At 37.1% G+C, this 19,170-nt stretch overlaps 2 protein-coding genes across 2 annotated transcripts in view; one reads left to right on the top strand and one right to left on the bottom strand.

Annotated features, from left to right (window-relative positions):
* Positions 1-5,417, bottom strand: part of LOC134824197 (calpain-5-like) — a 61,249-nt gene extending 55,832 nt beyond the window's left edge. Inside the window, exon 1 of the mRNA XM_063835970.1 lies at positions 5,390-5,417. The gene's annotated coding sequence lies outside the window, so the exon portion shown is untranslated. The remainder of the gene's footprint in view (positions 1-5,389) is intronic.
* Positions 5,418-8,151: 2,734 nt separating this feature from the next.
* LOC134824181 (elongation factor 1-gamma-like) lies at positions 8,152-19,153 on the top strand. The gene is made up of 11 exons (XM_063835934.1): positions 8,152-8,336; positions 8,535-8,684; positions 11,231-11,291; positions 14,229-14,371; positions 14,689-14,832; positions 15,676-15,805; positions 16,070-16,158; positions 16,671-16,756; positions 17,871-18,013; positions 18,451-18,575; positions 18,885-19,153. Exons 1-11 carry the CDS (start codon positions 8,310-8,312, stop codon positions 19,035-19,037), a joined length of 1,251 nt encoding a protein of 416 aa, XP_063692004.1. The 5' UTR covers positions 8,152-8,309; the 3' UTR covers positions 19,038-19,153.
* The last annotated feature ends 17 nt before the right edge of the window (positions 19,154-19,170 follow it).

The raw sequence follows: 19,170 nt of genomic DNA, 5'->3' as shown, positions 1-19,170 counted from the left end.
GAGACCAGATCTAGATTATCATGACCAAATTTCGGATTTTCCGCACAATGCTAAGTTTTCCTTCTCTCTGAATGAGCCATGTTTGGGAAGTATTTGATTGTGTCATATACCTGGACCTTCACAGTCGTCAGAAATCATGGTGCATTTCGTGAATGTATTCAGCACTCGATTCAGTTATTCAATGTTGATCCGATCGTAATAAGTGCATTCTCTGAAAGAAGAGTTGATATGAAAGTTGATAATATCCGAGTGTAGGTATTATAGTGTTGATAACTACCCAGTACCCACTAAGATGGCATCCTATAAATCGTGTCTTATAACAGAAGGATCTACAATCTGCATATATTATTATTATTAAACAGCAGCAAGACTTCTAGTGTACCCTTATTATAACACTGGAAATGTCTACAGTGCAGCATGTGCAGCAAATGCTGTACAGTGCACACAGACACACTAGACAGTGAGTTACACTGGCATATGAACACAGAAAAAAGAGCTCGGTATTCGTGTATAACAGTATATTATTAAAACAGTCTTGCTGTTAAATGTATAACGTGACACAACAATAGAGTACTATACCTGTGTAGCACTGGTATACACATATTGAGGAAATAAAACCAGGAAATCAGAATGATTTATCTTCCTAATCTCTGTGGTATTTTAAATAGCGTTCTATTTATAGTTTTACTGTCTGAGTGCTGTGTAAATAATAATAATTTGCGAAGTTGAAAGAGACTGTATTTGGTAATGTTTGTTTTTAGGCCGGCGTCCTGATCAACATTGCTATGAGTATGTTTAATATGTTATATATTCCCCTGCGATTTACGTTGTGACACGTGACAGTACATTGTGCACGTACTTTACACGTAAAATGTACGTACTATTTCAGAGTCTAATGCTACGCATACTTTATAGTAAAGTTACACTAATTCTAAGTGTTATATCTAGTTCAGGAAATGATGTAGGCGCTGTGTAGTAAATCTTATTGCGTGATCTTTCTAGATTATTCGTCTGAATTTCCTGGTGGATCATGCATTTTACTGCACAGTTTACCATACCTCTAGCGTACCTCTAGCTAATATACAGTGTTATTTTACGCTCCTGTGAGAGAGGTAAATGGAGGTTCCATAATCAAATGGAGTTGACTGCAAACATTGCCGAGATTGGAGAGGAAAAACACGTACTACTTATACTTGATGTACCTGTAATAAATGGAGCCAATGATATGATCAATATTTACAGCAATAGTAACGGCTCAGTGATTCGTGCTATATTTGTAAATATTTGTCCATTGCGAGGCGCTTGTGCTCTAATTATCACAGGGCCGTGTAAATAGTAAACTCTCTAAACATAACTTTACCAATAACCTGGTATGTCATTGACCGTTTTATTGAATATAAAACATTATCACACGCAAAAACACCTCTCACACTAACGACCCCACCACACAAAAACTTAGTGTAAGTAACTATAATGTTATGTAAGTATGTTACATTTGGATATGAAGGGAAACACACAGTATGAAGCTTGAATTCTTTGTAAAACTACATCATTAGAGCCTGTAAAACATTTCGGATATTCACTCTAGATCAAACAAAATTCGAATAATCTTAACAATTTTATTATGTAAATATTGTGATAGGTGTACGTGTGTGGCCTAGCTCAGTCCAGCGACATTTACCACCTGGTGTCCCTCTCTTCGTAAAACAGCACAAAGTAAGCATTTCATTGGTGGAGAGAGTGTTATTATACACTAGTTATTGTGAGTGTGTCTGTGTGTGTGTTCATCATGGGGGTTTGGTTCATTGTACGGGGGAGTTGTGTTAAAGTTTATAATGTGCGATAATGTTTATAGTGTGCGATAATGTGCGACATTAACTGTTATTACAATTCAGAGGAGTTGTGTAAATACATCAAATTGTCTGCAAATATTAATCAGCATTTCAAGAGTATTATCGACATCTGTACTCTGCAGTCAACGTCAGGAGAGATAAATGGATATCCGTCCCAACGAGCATTGTCTCACACCCTCTCAGCTTACAACCCAGCTAAAAATACGGAAATTTGGTATCAATGTGACGTAACCGGGGCCGGGTGACGTAACTAGGCTCGTAGATATGATCACGTGACATTTTCTTCGATTAGTGCTCTTATTATCAATATATTCCTTGTAAAACGGTAATCGAATAACTCATAACCGTTCCCGCGGACAGAAGATTACATTTACTATCTCCCGTGGATATATATGCCCGATTTCTGGTCATACTAGACATTTTTGTGGGAAATTTTCCATGCCTCTTGAAATATCCCACATATTTCTCGCATATGTCGCACATATTTCACATATTTGCATAATACGAGTCGTGCTACCAAATGTGCTTTGTAACAGATGCTGAATATATCAAGCAATCTTACAACAGTTTGGGTATCATAATTCATATATCTCATCACGATGTTTAAAAAAATACTTCCAACTAATAATTTGAGAATGACGTAGAAACTTTGATACTTGATTTATCTATTTAATTTACCTTCGTTAAAGCATTGTCATGACTGAGTCTAATTTAGAAAAAACTGAAATGTTCTTAAAATAATCATCACGATGTGGAAAGCTGGAATTTACACCTCTCTTCCCCTGCCTCAGTAGAATTCAACTCTGGAATTCAAACACTGACACAAAAATGTGGGATCGAGTTCTGAGGAATTTCAGATCGGTATTTGGGAAAGTGTGCGTGTGTGTGTGACACATTAAGTCTTGTTGATCCAGGTGTTCTGGGTCCTCTACAAATGTGATATCTTACACATAATATAATTATATCTAGTACGGACTGATTTCCCGAAATACCCCTCAATGGTGTAAGATTATGGAATGTGATGCGAGCCTAATCACATACCAGTTTTCACGAAAAATGTTACCCTTTTTGGTAAGGATATTGTATCAGAATGCTGAGAACAGAGCGGTATGTTATACACGTTTATCAAAATTCCGGGCGCATTGTGTGTGGAATGTCCATTCTGTGGCGCATTGTGTGTGGAATGTCCATTTATGGGGGATCAGAGGACAGGATTAAGACACACAGAGACACAGCATGGAACCTTTTTAGGGCTGAAGAAATGGGCTATTTGTAACATTTCTGGGAATGTTTGGTATGCATTTGTTGACGGTTCTGTGGTTGTGGTGATGGTATGAAGTTTTGTGGCATTTTAACAAACTCAAACCACAGGTGCTTAATCCAGGAACTGTTTTTACTACTTTTTTGAGAATTAGTCAAATGAGAAGCTTGGCAATAAAAACAAGAAATATGAACTATGAAATCCCTAAATTGGTTTAAATTCAATAAATCTTCAGCTATCATCGAGTTTCAATATCTTTAAAGTAAATATGCAGAGTGTAGACTCTAACCCAAACCTGCCTGGAAAAATCATGACTAATAACATAAATATACCTGGCATAACTTCAGCTGACTGCTTCCTGCAACTGTCCTGTTAACATAGTGCATTGTTCCCATTGTTACAATAAAGTGCTCTGTTTGTTTACCTTATTATCATTAGAGTGCTGTTTGCCTTATTATCATTAGAGTGCTGTTTGTTTACCTTATTATCATTAGAGTGCTGTTTGTTTACCTTATTATCATTAGAGTGCTGTTTGTTTACCTTATTATCATTAGAGTGCTGTTTGCCTTATTATCATTAGAGTGCTGTTTGTTTACCTTATTATCATTAGAGTGCTGTTTGTTTACCTTATTATCATTAGAGTGCTGTTTGTTTACCTTGGATAGGAGCAGTTCTAATTATTGTTAAGTAAACAGATATAGCAGTGGTACGTGGTATTCAGTATTCTGTATAAAGTGAAGACTGAAGAGGGGTTGATGTTTCTGGATGTGGGAAACATAGTTCACCGTGGTCTACTCTGTGATTGTGAAACAAAATGACGTGATGGTCAAAAAGGAAGTGAACCGAAATAAAATAAATCCAATGTGAACAAACATTATATTGGGGTCAATAACTCACCAAAGGGGTTTGATGTTTCTGCTTATGTTTCTATTCTTTGGCTGTCTCATTACTACTTTTATCATTGTTACCAACGGTCTGGTATGATATTTGCAGTCTTATCAAACTTTATTTGACTGCATCTTGAGGGATAAATCTAAAACGTTAAGCTGGAAATAAGCGATAATCGATATGTGTATAAATTATATATAGTTATATATAACTATATATAATATATATATTATACGTAATATTGAACTGAGTAATAAACGTTACATTAATGATATTCCAGCATAATATATATGCGTTACACTCAACATCTGCATCGGATGTAGAGATAAGGAAATATTCATTACCAGTTATAATACCTGTGGTGCAATTTTGTGTGTAACCCGCAATATGGACTCTTTATTAACGGAACGGTGGACACAATGTGAATTTGGTGTTATTAACACAACTCGTGTAACTCTAACTCAATCACTTAGTTACATTATAAACATGGTGTTTTGAAGACTCGTGTCGTGTATATCTGGGGAAAAAGCTGTTTAATCAAATTTTTTCTCTTGTTTTATATACATACAATGTAGGGCGCCCAATAAGGCTCAAGATATGAGTCCCAATTGAAAGCACTCTTAAATTGAAAATTGGTGTGCTTTCGATAATGTTTTGACTCTGATGCACTGTTGTAGAATAAAGCCCTGATTTACCATGGTGTTTGGTGGACAGAAAACAGACGCTGTAAATTGGAGTTTTTGCTGTAAATTTAGGTTCGAGCTAGATCTGGGCGTGGCTAATTATTTTTTTACTGTAACATTGCTGTGTAACATTGCAACATTACTGTGTAACACTATAACATTACTGTGTAACACTGTAACATTGATGTGTAACACTGTAACATTGCAACATTGCTGTGTAACACTCCCAACACTGTAACATCGCTGTGTAACATTGCTGTGTAACATTGTAACACTGTAACATTGCTGTGTAACATTGCTGTGTAACATTGTAACACTGTAACATTGCTGTGTAACATTGTAACATTGCTGTGTGACATTGTAACCAGTGGGAGGATGGCACACAAACTATAATGATAAGAGAACAACACAATATCACGTACTGTGTAATATTATGTGTAATAATATCATACTATTTTTATCGTCCGTATTTATTACCACATTTAATAACATTATATATCGTGTAACTTGTATTTATAAGGTGATTACAAATTACAAATTACAAATTACATGACCTTTTCCAAGAACGGCTGTTCTTATCTCTTAAACGGAGAAAAGTGTATTTTGAATAATTTATATTACGTAATGCTTTTCATACAAAGTTACAACAAAGTCTTCATGTTATGTAATGATATTACCCGCTTAAAATATTTCCATCGCGTTACATAATACTCAATAAATGTAATAGATTTGTGGTGTTGTAATTAGTTTAAAACTATATGACACCAATGTTTCTGTTTCTAACAAGTTTTTGCCTCTTTAAAAAAATTAAATCGCTGTGAGAAGTTGTGTCCAGTCACTGCTTACTACTAGTAAGTAGTCGCCCTAATTAAATTAAACTAATTAAATTAAATTCATAATTTAAATCTAATAAAGTTTAACAGGTCTGCTGATTTGGCCCAGTGCAAGTAGTTACCATTATTTGATAAGAGCATTTTGTTGATAAGAGTAGTGTATGTTTCAGTGTGTTCTCTTAGTAAATCCAATGTTAACCAAGTACATATTATATTATGGCCAGAAATAGAAATATAAAAATAATCACAGTGAAGTCCGGAACATCTTTGAATCGTAATTTGAAACTATCTCAGCACGATGTTCCTGTGCTGCTTAATTAATGATACGTAACATTTCGTTACATTACGTAATTTTTTGTTAAATTACATAATAGCCGCACAGTCTGATGTAATAGAGCCGCTACAGAGTGCAGAACGTGTGTGTGTGTGTGCTGTAATATGGCACATATCAACACTTTGTCGCGTGACACGTGTCACAATTGTGGAGTGTGACGTCATAGTTACACTGACACTCGCTGTCACGTGTTATAGTTGCTGAATGACGTAATGTCACACTCTGAACTTTACACTTGAACTCCCCTGGACTCTCTCTATCTCTCTATCTCTCTCTCTCTCTCTCTCTCTCTCTCTCTCTCTCTCTCTCTCTCTCTCTCTCTCTCTCTCTCTCTCTCTCTCTCTCTCTCTCTCTCTCTCTCTCTCTCTCTCTCTCTATCTCTCTCTCTCTCTCTCTCTCTCTCTCTCTCTCTCTCTCTCTCTCTCTCTCTCTCTCTCTCTCTCTCTCTCTCCTCGCGGTTGAACAAAGTCCATGTAATATGTCACACTTACACGTATAGTCACACTTTTGGTCACACTCACATTTTTACATCTTCACACTTTGACTAAATCTCACAATCACAACCTCCCGAAATATATATTATACACTTTCCACGTTTGATGGGCAGTAATGTAAAATATTCGATATTTTAAAAATACACGTATACTAATATGTTAAGCCACACAAATATTTACACTCAAAACTTACGTGTAAAATTACATTATGGAATAAAACGAATGATCAATAAATTAAAGCGGTCCATCTATTTTTTCAGGCCAGACTCAAAGAATATGGTGAAATATGAATGGTTTGAATAATTCAAATTAATTTCCATTCATGAGTGAAATCACAGCGAAAAGTCTTCGCTGTAATAGAAATCTACTCAAAATAAAATTATCTCTTTTGTAGCCGTATCTGGTCCGAGTAAAATACCTCTCGTTTTAAACACGATTTTATGCAGGGCCAATTAAAAATTTTGTCTCAACATAAAATCATGTGCCATTTCTGAAGGTTCATTTAACGGATCATGCCATTACACTGTCAATCTGTTTTAACACGTGACCGTGTTTTTCGGTTTTCATTGGTCAATGCTGGAATCTGATTGGTTAATCATCGTCACGTGTTCGCATCCATAATCGGAGATACACCCAATATAACGGGTGATACACCCAATATACCGATCCAGGCAACGCATATTTTGTTCCTTGTCCTTCCGAAATTCAATTTTCATCCCAGTCATTACTATAAGAAACAAAATATCTGTGTGTTTGTGTTTGCGTTAACTGAAAAATTTGATTACCAGTAAAATCTCTGAGCTCAGATATTGCAGTTAAATATTCATTGTAGTGATACAGGGTCTATAACTAACGATATTCATTGAATAAGGACGAATAATAAAAATGTAAAACTTGGAATTTTCTTTAAATGTAACACCGATTAAAAACCTATTATCTCGTATGTCCGATTGTAATTTAATTCACTGTCCCTCCTCCATCTTGAAGAATATTGTTTAAACCTGATACAGCATGCGCGCGTGAAGTCACCATGATGATAAAAGTTAAAAACGCGATGTTATCATGCGCAGTTGAGTTAAGTAATCGAACTGATTTCACCTCTTACATGATGTTCTATGAATATGCGTGGAGACGAGTGGATATTTGCTGTGTTCACCTCTGTTACCAAAGAAACGTAAACGTTACAATTGAGAAACTGTGAAGTGATAAAATTAACTAAAACGGTTTTAGTGATAGGAAAGATTTGGGGCGTGATATGTAAATTAAACTTTGTATATGTCATGGTCAAAATAGCTTTTAAATAAGAGGATAAAATTGCTAACGTCATCAAACTTTTGTGACTTGAAAGTTGAAATAATCCACTTGTTCGGTGTCTAATGAGCTTAGCTGTGACTTTAGCGCTGGCGCGAAGAAGAGTTCTATGTAGAAAGTTGATTTTGGCGCGAAGGAACGTACGCGCGCGACGTTTCTTTAAATGACATGCGCGTCACCCTTGCCGCCAATTCTTCATTTAATCTTTCTCCAATTATTACATTTGGTACACTCGTTGAAAATACCATGAAATAAGTGCACGTCCCCATTTCCCTTAATCTTAGTTAAAAAGTGAATCCTAATGAGTGTAAAATTCACGATGCCAAAAAAAAATAATCGATGATTCGCTCATCAACTTTTACAAAAAAAACTCGCCGTAGTATCGGTGCGATCAGAGAATAATCTTATTTTATTATAATTAAACAGGACTCTTAACAATTCACCCATGGAACAGAGTTGAATACTAATAAATAATCTATTCATTTTTGGTTTTTGTTGTTTACAGAACCAAGAGCGCACAATCAAAAGAGATCGATGAAAATTGCGCGCGCTACCAGCTAATACGTCCTCTCTGAATCGAGCGCTAAATAAGAAATTTCCATGCTGGCCTAGACAGAATCAGTCTTTACTTTAATTTACACACCTTAACGTCATGCCTGCAAAGAACGGTGTCGATGGGGTAAGTTTTTTAGATGATTTTAGCAGATTTTGTGGTGTCATGCTTGTGTTAAACTGTTAGTCTAGTTTCTGATGAGTTTGAAGTGTATCGTTGAGACTCATTGAGTCACGTATGCGTAGCTCAATTGCTTGATTTCTTAGTTTTCCTCAGTAACTTAACTTTTGTTGTGATGAAACTCATCCCTCGTTCTGTTTTCAGACACTCTACTGCTATCCCAACAGCTCCAGAGCTCAACTGATCCAGATCAGTGCTCAATACGGCGGCTCTGACGTAAAACTAGCGTCTGACTTCGAGTTTGGTGTTACCAACAAATCTCCAGCCTTCACAGCTAAATTCCCATTCGGACAGGTTAGTTTTAATAAAAGACGATGTTGTAACTTTCTTGAAAACCTATAAACATATAATAGCACAATAACAAAGAACATCAGCACCCTGAAAGCACCTTTCATGATTATTTGACAACTGGAATTAATAACTTGACTCTGTCCTACACAACATTGCTCATAATCATTTCTTATCATTCAAACAGACAAGAGTTTCTTGTTTTGCCTCCGCTTTCATGGTAACGAAACTCATAGCAAGGCTCGAATCTGGGATACAACTGAAAATACCAATTGAAAGTAGCACTAGAAAAACACTGACCACATGAACGGATTTGACATATTAGATCGTTGAACATCACAACTAGGGCGTGACTTTGTTCCTCCCTTGTAGTTTTTAAACGGATGTTTAAACGTTTTTGTGATAAAGCCAAAAAACCCAAATATGATCTCTAAAATAGTTTTAGCTGTATCTCATGGGTTGATAGTTAAACATATATTTGTCGAATGTTATCCATAACTGTTAAAGAAAAATAACTGCCAAGCTTTGTCAGTGATTGCCTGTAATATCATCGAATTTCCCTTCAAATGTTGGGTACCTTGCAGCAGTAATATATTGGTGTTCAATAGATATTACAGATCCTGTGAGCAGTGGCGTAACTTTGCCTGTTGGCGCCCCCCGGCTCAGTGACGAAATGTGCCCCCCCCCCCTAAAATTTGTTGTGTCCGTAAAAAAAAAAGAAAAAAAAAAAGGTCGGGTACTTTTTTTCTCGCCCCCCCCCCCCCCCCCCCCCCCTACAGCTAATTGCGCCCCCCCTGAAGCAAAAAAGGTAACCCAAATATTTTTTCGCGTCCACCGAACGGTAAATTGGACAGGAAAATACACAAATAAGGCGTTTTTTCAGTGAAAGGGCCTAAAATTCAGGAAAATTGCGCCCCCCTAGTACGGCACCCCCCCCCCCCCCCCCCCCCCCGCACAGCGGGGTCTGCGGGGCCCTAAGTTACGCCACTGCCTGTGAGATTCCCAACATTTACCATGAACTGCACCCTCCTTCCTTGTAATAGTTAAGTCCCAGTAATAAGTGCAGCTCCTGTGGCATAGATGATAGATCTCAGAATTATCTACTTAACATAATGTTTAGAAATTTTCCTCTCCTTCCAATCCCTGACCTTCACATTCTGTTGGATTGTAGAAAATATGAGTACAGACATAAAGACAGAACTGCTTTCACAATAAAGAAGTCCCCTGGTAACGTACGGTGGCCTGCGGAATGAAATATTTAATTAAGTTGATGGTAGGTGTTTCTTTTTTTAATTTTCCGTCCCACTAAGGGCTGCCGGACAGTTGAGCCCAATCTAGATCAAGCGACCATGGGACCTCTTGTCGCTGCTACACATGTGTGGTGATTCCCACCATACTTTGGCTACTCGGCAACGCCTCATCTCTTGGGTTTGCTCACAAAAAATGTGGATTTGCATTTAACGTTAGAATTGCTCTTCTGCAGGCACCAGGGTTACCAGGTTAAGGTTTTTTATTCCTGTGCAATTATCACGTGACAGTTTGTGCGACACGTGACAGTTTGTCTGACTGTGCTGTGAAGGTTACACCATCTCTAATAATGGAGTATCTGGGGCATTCTAATTTCTATCCCTCTCAAAATTGGGATTTTGGACTGGCGTTTGTAAAACATTGGAATTAAAGGAGTTAGTAATTTACGTAGATTAAATGCAAACAGTTCATGATTTGTAATTCTGAGCCATTTAGTTTAGTTTGTTTTTAGTCTTTGTAAATTGACTCTGTATTTAATGACATGGTAATCTTTACATTCTTATTAAATTACGTACAGTAGCAGGATATACTAAAGAAAGCTCCAAATAACGCTAATCAGTCATCTTAATCTCATTTTACACACAAATATCTGAAACGAAAGGAATGTTAAATCTATTATGAGCTGAAGACTGCAACTATGACTGAAGCAGCAATAGTCTTAGTTGTATAAATACTCTAAATGGTCACTTATAAAGTTTTTCCGTCAAGATCTCCTCTCTTTCTCATTGGGACAACTATAGATATCGATTCTGGTGGGAGGGAAGGCCTAATTTTTTGGCACGTGGCAGTAATTGATTGGTCGGTAGTGGATGCTGATTGGTAAATTGCTGTCACGTGACAAAAAATATGCCTCACCTCCCCACCTGAATCCACATTTATAATGATACAGCCCACGGGACACAGCTGTTAGTTTCAATTTCACATCACACATGATCATGCACAAAAGTTTCAATATTTTCTATTTTAGTATAATTTCAAATATTTTAAATCTAACTAGCTCTTACCCTTTAAACATCCTGCATATAATCGTATCATCAAGCAGTCCATTGTATATTAAAATTGTTCAATCTTTTATTGTAAGTTTATTGGCTTCTTGCCCAGCTCATGAAGAAACGCTATTCGTTAACTATTATGTCGGGACAAATCAAATAACTCATTTTATTAACTTCAAAACAATTTCGCGATCTTTTGCTTGATAGAAATACGATAAATTCCAGAAATACTTACCATTCTTTTTATTCCAGGTTCCAGCATTCGAGTCATCTGCAGGATGTCTGAACGATACCATGGCCATCGCCTCTTTCGGTATGTTCATATTTCTTCATTCATATTTCTACATGAATATGCATATTTTTGAAACGATCCCAAATTGCAATTGATCGTTTGAAATTTATACCATAGCTTACGCATCATAGATTCAAGAAAAGGATGTCTAAAACTGATTCGAAGCACATGAATTCAAAATCATTTGAGTTTGACTCACTTGAACTTTGATATCAAGAAAGTGCTGCTATTGGACGTGAAATACGCGGATATTTAAGATAACACTCGTTTCCCTCGTATCAGATAACCAGTTGATGACATGTACCTTCACACGTACACGTTTAAATTTGTAGACCTAGCGGGAATTTGGGGAATGTGGTTTAAGGTAGTGGGGAATGTCGGGAATTTGATTTAAGGTAGTGGGGAATTTGGGGAATGTGGCTTAAGTGCAATAGGTGTTGGTTGGGACGTCTGTTTTATATTATTGCTTTTCAATACAAATTAAAACGAGACCTTCATGATATGGAGCCTGGGTTTGGACTGGCTTTTATCCGCCTAAAACGTTTACATATTATAACGTTACATAAAACTCAATAATTGTAATAGATTTGTAGTGGTGTAATTAGTACATGTGAAGTATAAATAAATTTTGCGTACTTTTGATAAGTTTAGTTTTGTAAAACAAAGAAAGTATTGCTCGTAGGACTCATCTCCATTACCTTACGAGACATATTTATTATTTATGTTCGACATTATTCCGGTGACCTTAATGATTTGGGAACAAAAATATAGGAATTTTTTCCGAAAACCGCCTAATTTCGTACCCCATATTAAATCATGATATTTGGGGATTTTTTCATCTCCTTTTTTACAAAAATGAAACCCAATATTTGAGAAGCTTTTTCATCTTTTAATGGGATCATGTGTCAAATATCATTTCTAAAGCAATTCATAAATTGTTCGATGAATCATACAGGGGGGGCCAAAAGTCAGTACCCATACGTTGGGTCTTATACCACCGCCGTGTTTTATATTTGAGAGTTGTTGCTTTGCAGATGGCATACTGTACCTACTTTTTCGAGGATTCCGTCACCAAAATTTGAAAAGATTTTTGGGGGCCACACCCAATCAACATTGAATTGCTTATACTCGTGTTTGTGAACATGTTAGAGACTCCGTTGTAACATATTGCAATAGTTCATTTAATATAATCTTAAAAGAGGGTGCGAAATAGATTTAAAATTACGAAGTTATCGAGCAATTCGTTTATCACGTTAGCACAATTGATTGGGTAATCAAGGTTTACAAGGTTTACAAGGTTTACAAATATAGAGTACAGTATAATAACGTTAGATCGGCGTTGCTAAAATAAATCCAAATTCCGTAATCCAAATGGGAGAGAAAACCATTACCAAAATGTCGTGGTGTCACTCTAAAGCCAGAGGCGAGTGCAAATCGATCAAGATAGAAGCTACCAAAAAGAGCGAGAAAAGCACGCAAACCCTAGCAGGAATTCAACCCTAATAGGTGAATTCCACTATGTGTTCCGGGAGAAAGAGGCTCTTCATGTCATGAAATAGCAAGGACTTTGTGGGCTCCTTCATGTTAGTCCTATTGGAATGGTACCTGGGACATGTTCTAAGGAAGTGTTCTTCATCTTCTATGATCGGGTCCACACCTGGAAGGAGGAGCTCCATCACGGGCTTCTCGCTGCAGAATTCACAGATTCTATAATGACGACTACCAGTTCGTCTCCCATATCTTCCTGTTTCTACGTTAAGCTTATGTCCACTCATTCGGATCCTAGCCACGAAGTTGCTTCCAGTTCTCGACGGTAGAGTGAGGTACGGCTCCGCTTTGAAAGCCTCTTTAACTTTATTGTAGAAAGTAAGCTTCTTATTGCTTTTTCTTTCTCTTTCCCATAGTTTAATAAATCGATTGTGTGCCCTTTCTTGACACAGCAACGGGTTGTAAAGTTGATGTTCTAGTTTGTTCTAGTTTGTTCTGGGCTAATCAATGATTAGCCCATTCCGACACCGTAATTGGGTTCTTTGCACGATGCGGATCTAGCCTCAACCTGATCACACGTAATGAAAAAACTCGTTATGCTTCATATCTCGGGCATCTGAGAAGCTAGAACTCTCATATTTTCAGGACAAACGTAATTTAAATGGCCAAACACGATTCAATAAAGTTTGACTCGATCCGACTATTATATATCCGACTATTATATATCCAAACTATCAAATAAATGCAAAAACGAATCTTCATTTGAAAAAAATGAACACGAATATTTTTTCGATTTGACAAATTCCTCGAACCAGTGGTAGTAAGTCATACCAGAAAGAATTATTTCAATTGGTCACTCAGTGACTGAGCTATTAAGACCAACGTATGGGTACTGACTTTTGGCCACTCCCCCCCCCCCCCCCCTGTATGTATACATAACTTACTATATTGATAAGTTGATGGTAAATTGATAAAATCATAATTAAGGAAAATACGTGAAAAATAATTTGGGGAAAATAATGGTGTTTTTTTTTTTTTTCGAAAAACCACCAACTTTCTTACCATTTGAATATGTCTCGTAAGGTATACCATATTATAGTTTACCCGAAATGTATTTTACAGATGTTTTACATATATTTTTCTCACTCCAGCTGCAGTCTGGTAGTGTTGAGTTTCATTGATAGTTCCCTTACCTTATTGTAGATATTTTGGTCTTGGGAAAGACAAACTTTAAGAAAGACACAAATTTTCTTGTGTATAATTAATTGTAACATTGATGTACAATTTATTTGGATTTCGAAATAGTTATGTATAAATCAGGTTAACTTCCATTTGTAAAGCCCTGAAAATACCGACACTAGTTTTGGGCCCTATAATCATGTGAAATGTCAATACAATGTATTTTGAAGTGAAATTATTTCTAACCGAAATGATCGCTAATTATTAGAATCTAAATCGACTCCATTTCAGTTGGAGGTTGTGACCTGAGGGGAGGCGACGAGATTACCCGGGCCACAATAACTCAGTTCATGAACATGGCAGAGACTAAGCTATTCCCAGCTGCCTGTCAAGTCCTGTACCCTTGCTGGGGCCTCATGCCCAACAACAAAAACGTGAGTATGGTCTTTGGTTTAGTTTTCTTTAGGTTTCTTGAGTTTGCTTTGGTTTACTTTAATTTACTTTAATTTACTTAAATTTACTTTACTTATCTTTACTTTGCTTTACTTAACTTTACTTTTCTTTACTTTACTTTACTTTACCTTACTTTACCTTACTTTACTTAACTTTACCTTACTTTACCTTACTTTACCTTACTTTACTTTACTTTACTTTACTTTACTTTACTTTACTTTACTTTACTTTACTTTTACCTTACTTTTACCTTACTTTTACCTTACTTTTACCTTACTTTTACCTTACTTTACTTCAGGTTGTTAACAAAGGCCACGAGAACATCAAAAATTTCATGACCGTCCTGGACCAGCATCTCCTCAACAGAACTTACCTTGTCGGTGAATCAGTTACACTCGCTGATCTTTCTCTTGCGGTGTACATGAGGGACCTCTACACAATGGTATGTGTGTAATTTCGTGTGAGCATTCCGTAGCCTAACAACAAAGGGTCCGAAAGACTCTGAGGCTGGAGGGGGTGGGGGGTTTTCTGAATTGTTGGTATTTTTAACGAAAAATCGTCCGATTTGGCAGCATAATGTACGCTAACTTGATATAATGTTCGGTCTGTATGTCATGTGTAACTGTGTAATGTAGCCGGTTCTTCGTGTGAGGAATGTAGGCATTGTGAAATTTCTCGATGTGGTTTTAGTGTTTTTAGATGAATGTTGCAACTGAGATTATACTTATGATTCTTAGAATTTATAAAACGCTTTCCACAATCCACATTAAAACATACACAAAAATGTGAGAAACCAATGCGTTGATCAATTGTTGAATGTGTGAAAAAACCGTGCGGGCTGTAGCCTGTAATGCCAACTTTTTCACATAAAATGGCCGGTCAAAACAGCGTTTAAATTATTGCTCCAAGATGTTTTTCAAAAAGGGGCTATTCAGTATTCGCAACCTATCTCCACTGACGTTTTACGGAGAAAAGCTCCTTTAAAGTCGTTGTATTTGTAGTAAGGCGCGCCGGAAGGTCTTCTCGAATTTCAATAATGGCGTACAAAGCCAACAAACTTTCTCGACGAGTGCAACTTTTAGGGGCGCGCGCGTTCCTTCATCTTACACGCATCTTGTGTGGTGGCTTCTGATTGGTCGACTGTGACATGCATTATTGTGACGTCCTCATAAAGTTACGTTACATTCTGCTTTATCATGTCTCTGATCTATGGAGTTGAAAAATGGTGGATCATGGAAGCAACTAGGGAGAAAAAAATTTTAAAATTTGATAAAATCTTTCTCAGATTTTGGACGAAAACAGACGGAACAGCTACGTGAATGTCACCCGATGGTTTACAACTATCATGAACCAAGACGAGGTTACCCGAGTCCTGGGACAGACAACACTCTGCGTCAAGCCCGCACAATTCGATGGTTTGTTAATTGAATTATATTCATAAGTCAAATACAACTTTATAGTTTTTGTAAACACATCTAGTGAGAAAAATGTCTTCATTTTTGTTCACTTTAGCGACAAGCCGATAACCATTGCGTTGACTTAAGATTCCGTGTGGACTTACAAACCTCTCGACAATCCTCCTCGGTTTTACCTTGCTGAGAAATGTATCCCCATACGTTTATGTTGTAGGTCTTAAATTGATTGTAAAATATCATTTTTAAACGTGACCATGTTTTCAGCTAAGCTGTTCCAGCAGAACAATCCCAAGCAGCAGAAGAACGCCGCCCCTAAGAAGGAAGCAGCAAAGAAAGAAGCTCCCAAGAAAGAGGTTTGTTAATATTATTAATTAATTAATATTATTAACTTGATAATATTTTTTCTACAAACCCATATAGAAGCATTCCCTGCACCAATTAAATATCAATTTACATTCGCACAATACAACCTTATGTAGCAAAAGATTTTGGCCACTTTCGACCCAACATTCCACTCTATAATTGTTTTAACACATACATGTTGTGAAGAAATTACACAAGCGTTAGCATTTCCGAACCCCTTCCTCCTAAGGCTGATTATAATTATTAAACCTGAAATAGCTAATAATTTAAGTTCTTATCAGCCGTCCCCTCTTTCCGTACTTCGGAAATTCTAACGCTTGTTATACTCTTCATATACGGCTGATTAGTGATTACCTAAATTTTAAACAATTCAAACCAAACTTTAATTCCTTGCTAACAATTCATACCAAACTTTAATTCCTTGCTAACAATTCATACCAAACTTTAATTCCTTGCTAACAATTCATACCAAACTAAACTTAACGGTAAATCTGTGCTACAGGAAGCTGCACCAGCCCCAAAGAAAGAGAGATCAGCACCATTCTCCTCTCTACCAGCACCTAAGCTCAACATGGATGACTTCAAAAGGTACGTCTAACCACTGACATTCCTACTTTCTACACTGACATTCCTACTTTCTACACTAACATTCCTACTTTCTACACTGACATTCCTACTTTCTACACTAACATTCCTACTTTCTACACTGACATTCCTACTTTCTACACTGACATTCCTACTTTCTACACTCAAGATCACGAGACTGTTAGTTATCTAATATGTGTACAGTCTCCTGATCATAGGTGCAGATTTCGTTTTGAGGTGAACTTTTAAGTTCCCGAGAAATTTTCTTAAGTTTGCTTTTTTTTTCCTCCTCGGGCACATAACATTCGTAACCTACGGGCCAGGTAAACCTAAACTACATATTGACCGTTATGTACGTCGGTATCTGTTGAGGAGCCAAATCATCTGAAAAGCCCTTAATCTATATTTTGCTCAGGCACGTAGCCAGGATTTTTCTTTGGGGGGGGGAGGGGGGCTGTCGGCGAGCGAAGCTGCAAGCTGTGGCAGGGGTCTGGGGGCGCGGCCCCCAGCGGGGTCCAGGTAAGGGGCGGACCACATTGGCGGGGGCTAGGGGGGCGCAGCCCCCCCCCCGGAAAAATGTTGCGAAATAGGGTGTTTTGGCTAAATTGAAAGTTTAATGAATTTACAAAAATGTATGGTTTGGCATAATCATTGCCTACAATCCTGACCTGAGTAATTTACCCCTTTGAAACTTTATTTTGGGTTGAAAATTAAGTTTATCGAGAGGAAGTGAAAAATCTCTAGTTCAAATTTGGATTTGAAGCCACGTTTAATTTTTTCTGTTGAGGTCAATTTTTTGCGCAGAAAGCATTCGATTTTAGGGGGAAAAATTTATGTTTGCTTTTAATTTTTATGGTGCCGACGGCACCTGAAATCGACGAAATCTGCAGGGGTGCTCCTGATATGATTTGCTGCAGCCTTCACAGCGTCAGCTATACTTTCTTATATGGCTAACTCAAATGATAATACCGATAAATTGCTGTATAAAATGTGACTTTATTTATTTAATATTATTGTTATGAAACATTCCACCTCTGATTATTCATCGTCAGGACCATGTTCAATCCACCCAACGAGAGCTGTTAGATATTACCTTTATCTAATCTCACTTTCTCAGACATTACTGGAACGATCCTAGCGAGGTTATCCATAAGTACTTTGACGACACTTTCGTCGATGGAGAATGGTCAGTGTGGAAGGTCGAGTATAAGTACCAGAGTGAGCTTGTCAAGACGACAAAAACCAACAACCTCGTCAAAGGTACGTTATAATTATGATTAATTTTTTAATTGATAACTTGAAAATGTCAAATGATTTTCCAGATTAAAATTATATTTTATAGTTTAGTTCAGTATTACGGTTGGGGAGAAAATGTAGGTTCATGTATTCTGTTCTAAGTCGTGGGTCTAGTGGCTTGACGGGAAAATTGAAAATATTCGGAGATCGTTTGCATTCCTTGCGTTTCAATTCCTCTATATTATCTCATATCATAATCAAATGACTACAAATTTTATAACTAAATTCAAGTTGGATGTTAATGTGTAAGGTGTTAGGTTTTAATGTGTAAGGTGTTAGGTTTTAATGTGTAGGGTGTTAGGGTTAGGGTCGGGGTCGTCAGGGTGTTAATGTGTAGGGTGTTAGGGTTAGGGTCAGGGTGTTAATGTGTAGGGTGTTATTACTAACCATCCATACCACAGGAATGTTCCAGAGACTGGAAACTATGAAGAAGTATGCGTTCGGTCTCATGTACATTTTTGGAGACGAAGGAGATCAGCGTCTTGCTGGAATCTGGCTTGGACGAGGGGGAGACAACTTTTTCTATGTGAGTGGGTCGTTTTTTTAACGGATCTGAATCAGAAAGACGCTACCACTTAAATTTGTTGACAAATCCTGGAGCACTTCAGAAAGTTGTCCTTAAATATTCTGGGCAATGTGTTAGAGTAATTACTTAATTAGGGTAATTACTGATCAGTCCGAATAATTAGCGTTGGAGATTCTTAGCAGATTCTGCATGATGATGTATGATGATATTACTATTAACTGTCTCTCAGTTTTATTCTTGTATTAATCGATCAATAAAATCCTCCAAGAATCTAATATAAACACTATTCTGATAAATATTTATTCACAGGAAGATACAAACTGGACAATTGATATCGAAAACTTCAATTGTACTAAAATGGACATGAACAAACCGGACGAAAAGGCACTTTGGACCAAATTCATCGACGGAGGCATGGACGACTGGGAGGGCAAACAATTCGAGAAGGACCACATTTTCTAGACAAATTAATTAGTTCCTAGAGACAGCGCCCCCCTGCTGCTGATTTTGAAGTCTTTTATTTGGGAGATAATCGGTGTGTTTTAACGTTATTTATTTTTAATAACCCTGTGGTAAAACATGCGTTTTATTTATA

Source organism: Bolinopsis microptera, chromosome 12 (genome assembly GCF_026151205.1).
Source record: "Bolinopsis microptera isolate Bmic1 chromosome 12, MBARI_Bmic_1.0, whole genome shotgun sequence".
Taxonomy (NCBI): Eukaryota; Metazoa; Ctenophora; class Tentaculata; order Lobata; family Bolinopsidae; genus Bolinopsis; species Bolinopsis microptera.
The sequence above is the reverse complement of the archived record's forward strand: the minus strand, read 5'-3'. Positions and strand labels throughout refer to the sequence as shown.

What these genes read in the sequence shown, in the direction of transcription:
- LOC134824181 (XM_063835934.1), top strand. Translation starts at nt 8,310, where the DNA reads ATGCCTGCAAAGAACGGTGTCGATGGG. An exon ending in CAAAGAACGGTGTCGATGGG is followed by an intron (nt 8,337 to 8,534) that starts GTAAGTTTTTTA and finishes TTCTGTTTTCAG; the next exon opens with ACACTCTACTGCTATCCCAA. An exon ending in TGAGGGACCTCTACACAATG is followed by an intron (nt 14,833 to 15,675) that starts GTATGTGTGTAA and finishes AATCTTTCTCAG; the next exon opens with ATTTTGGACGAAAACAGACG.